Here is a 13960-nt window from a genome sequence, read left to right on the forward strand (position 1 = left end):
TTACTACCTCGGGAACCCAGTGGGGGTCACTATGAATTGGAATCAACTCGATGGCAGTGAATTTGGTTTGGAATCTTACGTTATTCTCACAGTCGCCAGTATGTTTGAATCCTCTGTGACAGCTGTTCCCTTCACCTGTCACTGAGGGTCTCTCACATCCTCATTGGCCCTCTACTTCACCAAACATGATGTCCTTTTCTAGTGACTGATGATAACATGTCCAAAGCAAGCAAGTTAGACAGTGTTCTGTTGTGTTCAGTGGCCAATTTTTAGAAGTAGATTAACCAGCCCGTTCTCCTAGTCTGCCTTCATCTGGAATCTCTGCTGAAGCCTTTCTACCATGGGTGACCCTGCTGATACTTGAAATACCCATGGCATAGCTTCTAGCATCATCCTCTCTATTGCCATCGAGTCAGTTCCAACTTATAGCGACCCTGTAGCAACATGCAAACCACCACATTGTGATGCACTGATAGATGGATGGTAGATAGACTGCATACCACCAGTCTAAACCCATTGCCAACAAGTTGATGCCAAGTCATAGCAACCGTGTAGGGCAGAGTAGAACCGCCCCATAGGGTTTCTAAGACTGTAATCTTTATGGACGCAAACTGACACATCTTTCTCCCACATAGTGGCTGGTAGGTTGAAACCGCTGACATTTCAAATAGCAGCTGGGCACTTAACCATTGTACCACCAGAAGCACAAAGATGTAAGTAACACCACACAGTAGAAATATGTTAGAAAATCCTCTCTGTAAGTGTACTTATAGATAAATAATTTATGCCCCTCATTACTTCCTCAATTAACACCTCAACAAAACAACAATAATAAAACAGGTAACACATTATACCACCTACTATGTTTCTGGTATTCCAAATATTTAGAATAGACTGGATAGACTATCAAGAGAACCTTAATGCCTAGGTAGGAGCCCCAATTAAAGTGCTCAGCCACTGACCGGTTCACACCAACCAGCGCATTCGTCAGGAGAAAGATGCTTCCATGAAGATTGCAGCCTTCAAAACTTGATGAGGGCAGTTCTGCTCTGTATTGTAGGGTTGCTGTGAGTTGGAATCTGTTCATTGGCAGTGCCTGGGTTTGACCTGGCTTTGCCATTTAAAAACTGTGACCTTGAAAATTTCCTTAAATTTCAGTTTCCTCATCTCAAGATATCAGTAACTATCTCATAGAATTTTTGAGGATAAAATGAGTTAGTGTTTTAAAAATATTTGGAATACCAGAATCATAATAAGTGCTATAAAGTGTTACCTGTTTTATTGTTGTTTTTTTGAGATGTTAATTAAGGCAGCAATGGGGGACATGAATTATTTATCTATAAATATACTTAGAGAAAAGATTTTCTAACATTTCTACTGTATGGTGTTACTTATTTCTATGTGCTTTTTATTTGTCTGTTTTTGGCTTTGTATTCATTTTTACACTGAGTATCTTGTCCAGACTGATACTCTTCGTTATGCATATGAATGAGAAGAATTTACTTAGAGGATCAAATGCTTTGGGTTATGTCACACCTTATAGAGCCTTTTGTCTTGCAGCTTATATTACTATAACCACCTCCTTGTAATCACAAAATTAGAAGGAAATAACTCATACTGAATAGAATAGTTCACTTTATAAACTAGTTTAATCCTTGACATTTAGCCTTAAATTTTTACCAAGTGCTTAACCACTACACCACCAGGACTCCTTAACTAATTTAGTAGATAACTTAGAGTAGTGATCTCTAATTTTTACATCATAGACCACTTTGAAAGTCTGAAAAAGGACATGACCCTTCTCCCCAGAAGAATACATTTGCACTATTCATATACCACTACAATTTTGCATTTAAATTCTGCTAATACTGGACCTTGTGAAAAAAAAATCCATGGAATTACCATATTAGTCTAGTGTAACATCCAAATCAGATTACACTCACATCCTACTATGATGTTTACTACCATTCCACTCCCTCCTTAAGAAAATAATCTGATAAACCACACCAACAGTGAGATTCTTATTTTAGGAGCAACTATAATAGGTAGTCATTTGTGTTCTCTACCTTAGAGAAAAAGACTAGATGTGTCTTGGTCCTATGTTTTCAATAACTGTAGTGTTGAAGATTTTTTACTTGTTTATTCCTCTTCTACCAGGCTGCTTGCTGGAAGCCTATTGTTCAACAAATTTATTATGTTAAGTTCTTGTCCTTCCTTTTCTCTTTTTTTCTGTTTTCTTTTTTGGCCTCTCATGTATCCTTTTGTTTATTCTATGGTTTTATGAAAATAGGCTGACGTTTTTAAAAATAATAGAAAGTTTAATTACTGAGTAATAAATTGACCTATTATACTATGTCATATATAATCTTTGGATCTGCTTTTCTGGATGCTTTGTTCTTTTTTTTGCTTACAGCTGTTTCTTGTCTCTTTGAATTTGGGTTTTGATCTATCTACTACTCAGTGCTTAGGAGCTCTGGTAACATAGTGCCTAAGGCACTTGACTGCTAACCAGAAGGCTGGCGGTTCAAACCCACCAGCCACCCCTCGGAAGGAAGGTTGGGCAATCTACTTCGATAGTGATACTGCCTTGGAAACCCAAGGAGGGATGGCTATGAGTCGGGTCCGACTCGATGGCACATAACAACAACAACACTACTCAGTGCTAGTCTAAAACCAAAACATGTAAAATAAGATTACTGTAAATCATTTCAGAATTACAATTATTCTTTTAATTATAACTTATGGATCTGTAACTGTAAAGCACATAATTAAGAGTGGGGAAATACGTTGGCTAAATAGAAATGATAATTTTTGTCTAATCTCAGATTTGGCATCCTGTGATTTGACAGATTCTTTAGCTTCATTTGATTATAATGTTCAAGGCTTTTTTTATTTCTTTTTGAAAGCATCTGTATTTCTGAAAATTCACTTCTCTCCCTCCCTCCGCGCAATTAAATAGGTCTTGGCTACTACCTTCGATCCATATTTGGGTGGCAGAAACTTTGATGAGGCTTTAGTAGACTACTTCTGTGATGAGTTCAAGACCAAATATAAGATAAACGTGAAAGAAAATTCTCGGGCATTGTTGCGCTTATATCAGGAATGTGAGAAACTAAAGAAGCTAATGAGTGCAAATGCATCAGATCTTCCATTGAACATTGAGTGTTTCATGAATGACCTTGATGTTTCTAGTAAAATGAACAGGTACTTCATATGTTTTCAGTTTGAGAAGTATGTGCTTATTTTATAATGTGTATATTATGTCTTACTTTCCCCCCCCCCTTTTAAATTCTGTTACTTTAGAAGATAAGCTGTATTTTTAACCCAAAATAATGAATTTCATTTTTTCCACAGGGCTCACTTTGAACAGTTATGTGCTTCCCTCTTGGTCAGAGTTGAACCACCTTTAAAAGCAGTAATGGAGCAAGCTAGTAAGTAGAAATTACCATCAAAACTGAACCATGGTGTTATTCACTTCACTGATAAATATATAGAAGATTTTAAGATGAAAGTAAAGTAGAAGTGGGGACCTGATTGCTTTTTGTTAAGATTTTTGTGAGGGATTTATGAGGTGGAAGTATATTTCTGGATTGAGGTTCTGAAGAGTACCTTGAAAGCCCATGGTGTGCTTTGTCCTTATTGTCATTCCATCATCTGGACCGGATGTAGTGCCTATCACATACATCATATATATACATATTAAATTTGCCTCTTTCCAAAATTTTCATCTTTTTACATTTTATTCTAAACAAAAAAAATACTGATCCATCTTTTTAAAAAGTACTTTCCAAAGCCTACTATTCATAGTTTATTAAAGACTATTTCATTTTCCTCAATTATAACATCTTCTTTTCTAGATTTACAACGTGAAGATATAAGTAGTATAGAAATTGTAGGAGGAGCAACACGAATTCCTGCAGTAAAGGAACAAATCACTAAATTTTTTCTTAAAGACATAAGTACCACATTAAATGCAGACGAAGCTGTTGCAAGAGGATGTGCATTACAGGTATGATTGTTATCCTTATTTTTTAGAATGTTTATTTTGCCAAAAATACAGTGATAGATCTAATGCAGAAACCAAGCCAAACCAATTGCTGTCAAGTTGATTGTGACTCATAGAACCCTTTAATATTATCTGTTTCAAATCCCTATCTGTAGGCCAAACAGAGTACATTGAAGTTATTCCTGATAAATAAATGTCATGTCTTTCCTGTTTATATTATTAAGTTATATAATAGGACCATATATCTGTAACTGTACTGAAGAAACATATTCTATGAATGTTTACAATTATGCCCATTTAAAATTCATTTTTTATTACATTACTTTTTGTTAGGTTACAGAAGAACATTCTGGTCCTTTCTAATTTTAACTAGTTCTTAGAAAAAATCAGTAATTTTTAAAATGTAACAGTTTTAAGGATTAAAATTTAAAATTTAATTTAATCAGCATGTCGTTTGTATTTGTTGGTTTCAATGTGATATACATCTTATTTTCAGTGTGCGATTCTGTCACCAGCATTTAAAGTGCGTGAATTTTCCATAACAGACCTTGTCCCTTATTCAATCACATTAAGGTGGAAGACCTCTTTTGAAGATGGAACTGGGTAAGTTACCTTTTAAACCTTGGTTAGGGCTTGCCATAAATCTTGAACCATTTGAACCTACTTTTCTAAATTAGAGGAATTTACACTTCTCAGAAGCACTGTTTTTAAAAATGAGGATGTAGAAATGGTATATAATATTCTATAAACCATGATGGACATAGTTTTTAGATATTACAAAATTAAAATAGATATTCAAAGAAAATGACTGGACAGATAATATACCTGACTGAGGTCTTAAGGTTTGTATATTTCTATACTGTGATTTTCATTTGAAAATAAGTATTTTAATTAAAAAAGTGCACACTTGGATATTCAAAGAAAATGACTGGACAGATATACACCTAACTAAGGCCTTAAGGTATGTGTATTTCTATATGGTGATTTTCATTTGAAAATAAGCAAGTATGTACCTTTCTAATACATACAAGATCATCTGTATCTCCAGTACAACTTGATTTTTAAATGTATTTATATTCTTTCCATGTCAGCAATTGTATGTACCGTAATTTAACCAATACACTATTAGATCATAATTTTGCTATTTCAAGCAATACTATTAGGAATGTATTTGTGTACATCTCCTGGTTCATTTCTGTTCAGTGTTTCTGTAAGATAACTATATAGAAGTGTTGAGCCAAAGAATCTACATTTTTTTTTCACACTAATAACTGCCAAATTATTTACTAAAAATAATATCAATTATATTCTTACTAACATTGCATGTAAAGGAGCTCTGGTGGTGTAGTGCTTAAAGCATTTGGCTGCTGCCCAAAAGGTCAGTGGTTCAAACCAGCCAGGCACTCTGCGGAAGAAAGATGAAGCAGTCTGCTTCTGTGAAGATTAATAGCCTTGGAAACCGAATGGGAGTTGCTATGAATGGGAGTTGGAATCAACTCAATGGCAGTGAATTTGAGTCAGCATTGCATGTGATTTCATGTTTTACTCATCTCCTTTCTGGTAATAAAAGTTAGTACTTTGTTATTAGAATTTCCGAATATTATGAGCTAAATTCTGTTCATGTTTTTATTGACATTTACATTTTCTTTCCATGAATTGTCCTGATTTTAAGTGGCTTGTTTTCCTTCCAAAATCAAGATTTATGTCTAAACTATTTGCCTACATTTCAAAAGCATGACTTGTACAATGAAGTAAGACTGTATTTAGCTTTTGAAGATGCTTTTAAAATGTTGTTTGTCTTCTATACATAGACACTCCAAGACATTTAAATTTTTGTACAAGTTTAAAAAATAAGTATTATCAATCTTATCCAAATGTCTTGCAGAGAGCATTTAAATGGCACATTTTCATATTAATTTTGAGGCAAGAAGTATTACTCTTTAAAGTTTATTTTCAGTTAAGAGTTAGAAGTGATCCAGAAAACAATTGTAAGAAAACATTCTGGGGGCTAAATTGAAAAGTAAGTGTATTCTGGTGACTGCAGTGAGAAAGTAGAAGGTATTGGTTGGTTCTTGAAAGCTAGAGTAGAGGAAGAGGTTAGTGAATGTGAAATTTTCATACCTTGCATAAAACTAGAATGTTCAGATGTTTCTTGGACTGTTGTTATTTTTGAACCTTTCTACAAGTTTAAAGCTATTTCTAAATAAAAGGGAGGGCTGCATGTGACAAATATTTTGAAAGCCAGTGGATGAAATTTGGCCCTCAGATGTGAGCAATAAATAATTCCTATTATGTATCTATTCTCAGGTAATTTGTTTTTCTCTTTTTAGTTGTATTGAATAGTCTGTTACTATAGTAAACAATCTGAAATCTTTGAGCCATCAGTCTGTCAAAAATGAATGTTTGTAGCAAAGCAAATATTTTTTTCCTTTACATTTGTGCATGAAAGTCTTTACAGTTTCTGCTTTATGAATTAATGAGATGATGTGTAATTAGATTCATAAGCAACTTTCTACTTATTTGTAAATGAGTGTTTTTCCCATCCCATTTTAGGGACTGTGAAGTATTCTGTAAGAACCATCCTGCCCCATTCTCAAAAGTTATTACTTTCCACAAGAAGGAGCCATTTGAACTAGAAGCATTTTATACTAATTCACATGAAGTGCCTTATCCTGATCCAAGAATTGGTGAGAATACTCAAGAGAATAGTTACCATAAATGTTTGGCCTTTTATAAATAATATTTTAAAATTAGAATCAAAGAAACAAGTAAATTGTCATCTCAGCTCTGCTAACAGGATTTTTAAAGATTTTCAAATGTTTTTCTAAACTAGCATGTTTTAGTGCTCAGTGTTTATTTTTAATTCATTCTGATTTCTTTATTTGAAATGCTCTGTGACTGGCCTGAAAGGTTTATGTGATGATTACTTTTTATGGGAAAATAGTCAATAAATTAAAATCATGGTATAAGAGCAGCTATATATTCTGATTCTAAGCTTAAATTCATTGTCACAAACTAGAATCAGTATCATTTGATAAATAGGAAAATGAGAATAAGAGACTATAAATATCTCTTTTAACTGAGTATAAAGCAAAGTATAATTTTATAACATTAAAAAGAGAAGGCATAATTTTTTAAATACTGAATATTTCTGTATATACTGCTTTATTGATAGACTAAAAAGGGAATGATATTCCAAGGACATTTAAGACAATAGAAATAAATTATTGAAAGTCAACCAGATTTCTTATTCTACCCAGTTTTACTGTTTAGTATTCTGTCTTTACTGTGGATATTCAGATTAAGATTCAATTAAAGAAATAAAACATTAATAGATTTCTTAAAGTAGAAAATTGGTGTGGTATATACAAGTATTAGTGACATGATAACCTAACAATTTTGCTAAGGAAAAAATCTAGAAAATATTTGAAATTGCTTTTCTTATGAATTATCAAGATGATTATGATTTGGAAAGCTCATAGCAAAAAGGTATTATCTGTTTGGTTTTCACAGAGCAATTGAATTGTTTATTTTGGTTTTAGAATAGTAATATTCTAAAATATTCTGCTTAAAAGGTGTGTTTCCTTTGAGTCATAATTGTCCTTGGTTAAAATCCCAACTCTTTTATTCCCAGCGTTGATGATTTTGGGCAGTTTACTTAACTCTTCTGAGTCAGTATTATGAAGATATTTAAAAAATAAATCTGGAATAAGTACCTATGGTTATCAACTAGGATATGGTCTTAAGTATATGGTTATTTTCCCAGTTTCTGAAGCATGGTAATGAAATTATTGAATGAATTGATTGGATTAATCAGTGTCACACTCATGTACTAATTAAAGCTCTTACCTTTTTTCTTAAGGGAGCTTCACTATTCAGAATGTTTTTCCACAGTCTGATGGTGATAGTTCCAAAGTGAAGGTAAAAGTTCGTGTTAACATCCACGGAATCTTCAGTGTGGCTAGTGCTTCAGTAATTGAAAAGCAAAATTTGGAAGCAGATCACAGTGACGCTACCATGGAGACAGAAACTTCATTTAAGAATGAATGCAAAGATGATATGGTATGTAGAGATCCTATTTTTAATATATATTGTTGTTAGCAACCATCAAATACGCTGTGCTGACCCCATATACAACTGAGTGAAACACTGCCTTGTCCTGCACCATCCCCATAATTGGTTATAGATCACACTACTGTGATCCATAGGGCTTTCAGTAGCTGATTTTCAGAAGTATATCAACACGCCTTTTTTCCTAGTCCATCTTAGTCTGAAAGTTCTGCTGAAACCTGTTCAACATCATAGCAATAAGCATGCTGACAGATGGGTGGTAACAGCACAGGAGGTGCATTGGCCAGGAATCAAACCTGGGTCTCCTTTATAGGCGAGAGATCCACCACTGACCAGCAGTACCCCCATGTTTTTTAAAATACTAAAATTATTTAAAATAAAATAATACCTGGTACTTTAGTAGTTGGAAATATTAATGTCTAAGGTTCTATTCAGAATTCAAGCTGAAGGAATTGCTATACACCTTTTATTTTTTCTTTTTATAAACGCACCAATGAATATTTCTATTTTAGAAGCTCTGCATCTTTCTCACTGTAATACACTTTTCAGGGGCATGAGCATCTTCTATAACATTATAGAGAGCATGTGTATATGTGTGGAATGATCTTTCATTAAGTTCTTAATTTCCAGTGTAAACATGTATTTTATTATGTGCTGGCTTTTTAGTTTACAGTTAAAACCAATTGACAATGATAAATTTTGAGTTATACAATAACATTTTTAGATCAAAAACAAAAAAAAGAAAATTTTCAGGTTTTTAGTGAGCAGTTGTGGCAATTAAAAAAAGGTATGTGCTATACATTCAATAAATAACATTAAAATACGTATTTTTGACAGTTTGTTTCTTTTTGAAAGAGTTACATGACCTTAATACTGAATTTACTCTTGGTGTACTATAGATGAAGGAACTCTGGTGGCATGGTGGTTAAAGCATTCGGCTGCAAACCAAAAGGTCGGTGGTTCAAACCTACCAGCCACTCCACAGGAAAAAGATTAGGCACTCTGTGTCCATAAAGATTTACAGCCTTGGAAACCCTCTGGGGCAGTTCTCTATCCTATAGGGTCACTGTGATCAGAATTGACTCAATGGCAGTGGGGTTTGGTTTGGTAAAATAAGTGGAAGGGGTCTTAGGAGAACATGATTGTATTATACTATACAAAGATTTTATCTTTTTATGGGTGCTCTGGTAGCATAGTGGCTAAGGCACTTTGACTGCTAACCAGAAGGCTGGCGGTTCAAACCCACAAGCCACTCCTCGGAAGGAAGGTTGGGCAATCCTACTTCCGTAGTGATACTGCCTCGGAAACCCAAGGAGGGGTCGCTATGAGTCGGGGCCGACTCGACGGCAAATAACAACAACAACAACAACATTTATTTCTAAGTTGTTTGTAATGGCATTTGTTAGAATTTTTTTCTAGTCATGATATCAAAATAATTTCTCCCTTTTTTGAAGATTGTCTTTTTGTTTTTATTCATAATTCCTATAAAATCTTTTGTTCAAGCGCTTATTTATCTAAATGCCAACATTAACCTTCAGAGTACTTCATTCAAAGACCATGGTATTTGCTATCATCCTTTTTCTTTCAGTGTATCATTTTACTATAATATCCTTTCTTCCTTGAGTTGAGGAAGAAGTTGTCTTAATCACTTTGTGAAGTAGAGTCTGTTTTTCATAAATTAACATTTTTTTAAAATGCATTTTATTGAAATGTAATTTATGTACAGTGAAACACACAAAACTGAAATGACATGAGTCAGTGAATTTATTTATTTATTTTTTTTTGCAGTGTTCCCTCCCCTCCCCTCCACCCCTAGTAACCAACAAAGACAGTTTCCCTCCATATATAAACCTTTCCTTGACCCTCCACAACAACAAAGTAATAGAGTATCTGGCCTTCTGTGTTTGACTTATTTCACTCAACATAATATCCTCAAAGTTCATTCATGTTACACAGTGTTTTGCAGACTCTGCATTATTCTTTAGTACTCCATAGCATTCCATTGTGTGTATGTATCATAGTTTGGTCATCCACTCTTCTGTTGACAGCCACGTAGGTTGTTTCCATCTTTTTGCCGCTGTAAATATTGCTGCGATGAACATGAGCATGCATATACCTGTTCCTGTCCTGGCTCTCACCTCTAGGATATATACCTAGTAATGGGATTGCTGGGTCAGATAGTATCTCCAATTCCAGCTTTCTAAGAAATCACCAAACTGCTTTCCACAGTGGTTGTATCACCTCACAGTTCCATCAGCAGTATGAGAATCCCAGTCTCTCCACATCCCCACCAGCATTTGTTATTTTATGTCTCATTGAACTTTGCCATGAGTGCTGGGGTGAAATGGTATCTCATTGTTGTTTTGATGTGTATCTCTCTGATGGCCGATGATCGTGAGTGTCTTCCTGTATTTGCTGGCCACCTGAGTAACTTCCTTGGTGAAGTGTCTATTCATGTCCTCTGCCCATTTTTCATTTGGATTGTTAATCCCTTTGCTGTTGAGGCATTGGAGTTTTCTATAAATCACTCCCTTTGCTGTTGAGGCATTGGAGTTTTCTATAAATCTTAAACATAAGTCTCTTGCCAGATATGTAATTATCAACAAGTATGAATTTTGCTGTCATTTTGTTAAGTGCTTTTTTGTGGTGTTGATTTCTTTGTTCCATAAAATTTTCTGTGTTGAGCTTGTTTTGTTTTTGAATCAAGTTATCACTTCTTTCATTGCTATTGTTTTAGTATTTGCTGAATATTTGTGCTGGTCCTCTTTTTTATTTTAATGTGAAGGTTTATCGTTTTTCTTTGAGTTACCTTGTGATTTAGAGTTTTCTTTCCAACTTTAGAACAGTTCTTTCTATCTTGTAGTTGTCTTGACTTCCCTTCGATTTAGAAGTTTTGTAACTACACAGTTTTTCCCTCTTTTTTGGTTTGTAGTTGTCCTTATTTGATGTCTCTGGTTCCCTGTTTACAATCTGTAGGCTTATTACTTTGGATACTTCCATAACTGGGTTGCTTTCTGGGTTATGTCATCCTGTGTGTTAATGGTCAGTTGTTGTTGGCTGTTGTTGGTTCTCTGTCCAGATGACTCCCTATAGCATCTCTTGTCAGATTGGTCTGGTTTTAACAACCTCCCTTAATTTCTGTTTATCTGGAAATGTCCTAATTTCACCATCATATTTAAGGGGCAGTTTTACTGGGTACATAAATCTTGGTTGGGGATTTTTTTCTTTCAGGGTTTTATATATACCATCCTATTGCCTTCTCACCTGCATGGTTTCTGCTGAGAAATCTGAGCTTAGTCTTATTGATTGTCTCTTGTAGGTAACTTTTCGTTTTTCCTGTGCTGCTTACGGGAGCTCTGGTGGCATAGTGTCTGAAGCATTTGACTGCTAACCAGAAAGCTGGCAGTTCAAACCCACCAGCCACTCTTCAGAAGGAAGGTTGGGCAATCTACTTCCATAGTGATAACACCTCAGAAACCCAAGGAGGGGTCGCTATGAGTCGGATCCCACTCCACAGCAGTGGTTGCATTTTTGCTAGTTTCAGGATTCTTTCTTTGTCTTTGGTTTTCATGAGTTTGATGATGATATGTCTTGGGGATTTTCTTTTTGGGGTCTATCCTGTTTGGGGTTCATTGGATATATGAATGATGTATCAGTGCTTGAATGGATATATTCTCATGTTTCGTCGTACCAGGAAAATTCTCTTCCAACAAATCTTCGACAATTTTTTCTGTTGTTTTATTTGTTTCTTCCTGTTCTGGGATTCTGATTACACGTAGGCTATTCCTTTTGATAGTATCCCATGTGAACGCTAGGCTTTCTGCATTTTGCTTCAATCTTGTTTCTGATTGATCCCTTTCCAAAAAAGTATACAGGTATTTGCCTTCAATCTCACTAATTCTGTCTTCCATTGATTAAGTTCTATTCCTTTGTCCATTCAATGTGTTATCTATTTCTTAAAATTTAATTTTAATCTTCTGGATTTCTGACTGTAGATTTGATGTCATTTCTGATTTTTCACATATTTTGTCATTTTGTTCATGTGTTGTCTTTCGAAATTGTTCTAGGGTTTTCTCTGTGTTTTCCTCAATTTTGTCAGTGTTTTCCTTAATCTGTCTCTCAATTCGTTGAAGGTACCTAAATATAATTCTTTTGAATTCCTTATCAGGGAGTTCCAATGCAGTGTCTTCCTCAGGGATGTATTTTGGGTCTGTATCTTGGTCCTTTGTTTCTCCTGCTTTATCTTGCTTCTTTGTGTGGACTATGATGCTCTGTTACCTCCAAGGCATTTTGACGTTTTTGTGTTCATATTTAATTGTTGGTTGTATGTTGGAGTGACTTGCCCCACGATTTTTGTTTTCTTTGTATGTTATCTGCATAAGCAGGGTACTGTGCTGTGCTCCTCTATTCACTAGTTCAAGCACATATACACTCACCACCTGTCTCCTTTCCTGTTGTCAGCCTCCCATATGTCCCTGCCATCCTTGGCACACAGAGCCTATTCTTAGGTCCCTGGAATCCAAATGAGAATGCTGTCACTTTATAATCCAAAATGGCCACCACTTGCAAAGATTCCAAATGGCTACACCCTCAGTCACTTTAAATATCCAAAATGGCCGTCACTTGTAAACAATTCAAAATAGCCGCAACCTCAGTCACTTTAAATATCCAAAATGGCTGCCACTTACAAACATTCAAAATGGCTGCATCCTTGGTCACTTTAAATATCCACAATAGCCGCTGCTTGTAAACATTCTAAATGGCTGCACCCTCTGGACAGCCGAAAGTCCACAGTTCAGGTTGTCTCCCTCCTTGCTTCTTCCCTTCCGAGTCATAGGCCACCAGCACAGTCATCAGCCCTGGCAGCCCTTGGAGACCAGGGCTGATTTTTAGGTCAATTCTCAGGTCCCAACACCACTTGGAAATACTCAGGCTGTTGGTCCCATCAGAGTAGCTGACAGTGTACTGCTCCAGCCTTCTCCATACTCACTGTTTAGGTTTTTCCCCTAGTTGGTGCCTACTCCACTTCTGTATACTTCCTTTCAAAGCTCAGGCAGGACTCCAGGATTATCTTTTATATCTATGTCAGTGGTTTCTCTTTTCGTTGTTGAAGAGGGTCTGCAAAGTTTGTCTGCCTATTCCTCCATCTTACTGGAAGTTATAAATTAACATTTTGAAAGTTAATTTTTTTATTTACATATTCACAGTCTTATTTCAGACATATAAATGTAATCCATTAAGATTTATTTTCACTAAAATTGAGAGCACTTATATATGCCTTTCCTGATTCCTGCATCCTATCCTTTTTTTTTTTTCCCCCAGGAGAATGGTAGATTTAAGAGGGGGGCAGAAAAATCTATAATTTCTTTTTGTCTGCCAAGTAGAGAGTGTGCATTTGGGGGATTTTATTGGGTGAAGATTTACCTTTTAGATATAAAAAGAAAAAATCTAAGAAGTTTAAATTCTTATAATTCAGAGATGTTTAGTATGTTTTTTGGTGAATTTACTTTTGTATTTTATTGTGTTTTAAAAATATAATTGAATTTTGTTATACATAAAGTTTGTATTTTTTTCACTCCATTTTCCCATATTATTAAGTTCTTTCTGAACTTTTTCATGTAACAGTAATTCTCTTTTATAAACTTACATTTTGTGAATCTTGATTTGTGATTTTGATTTGTATTTCTTCTTACAATTACTTGGACACAGGTGAATGAAACAACTTCTTGCACATAGTATTAGATCTGTGATTTACCTGTTCATCTGTTTATTTGTATTTCCTATTTGAAAACAAGCTTTTACTTTATTGTGTTCACATATTTAAAAAGAGGCTTGAACTTTTACAACACAGTTTATTTTTTCAAAGTGTATATATATATATAT

General features: G+C 34.8%; 1 protein-coding gene across 1 annotated transcript in view; it reads left to right on the top strand.

Moving 5' to 3' along the window:
- The window catches only part of HSPA4L (heat shock protein family A (Hsp70) member 4 like), an 87091-nt gene that overhangs the window by 46503 nt on the left and 26628 nt on the right, over nt 1-13960 (top strand). The window contains exons 7-12 of the mRNA XM_007953833.2: nt 2960-3204; nt 3355-3431; nt 3858-4009; nt 4503-4609; nt 6560-6693; nt 7869-8068. Of these exons, the coding sequence (XP_007952024.1) occupies nt 2960-3204; nt 3355-3431; nt 3858-4009; nt 4503-4609; nt 6560-6693; nt 7869-8068 (915 nt within the window). The remainder of the gene's footprint in view (nt 1-2959; nt 3205-3354; nt 3432-3857; nt 4010-4502; nt 4610-6559; nt 6694-7868; nt 8069-13960) is intronic.

Source organism: Orycteropus afer, unplaced genomic scaffold, assembly GCF_000298275.1.
Source record: "Orycteropus afer afer isolate SDZICR_OR568_19922 unplaced genomic scaffold, OryAfe1.0 scaffold00418, whole genome shotgun sequence".
In the NCBI taxonomy this organism is placed as follows: Eukaryota; Metazoa; Chordata; class Mammalia; order Tubulidentata; family Orycteropodidae; genus Orycteropus; species Orycteropus afer.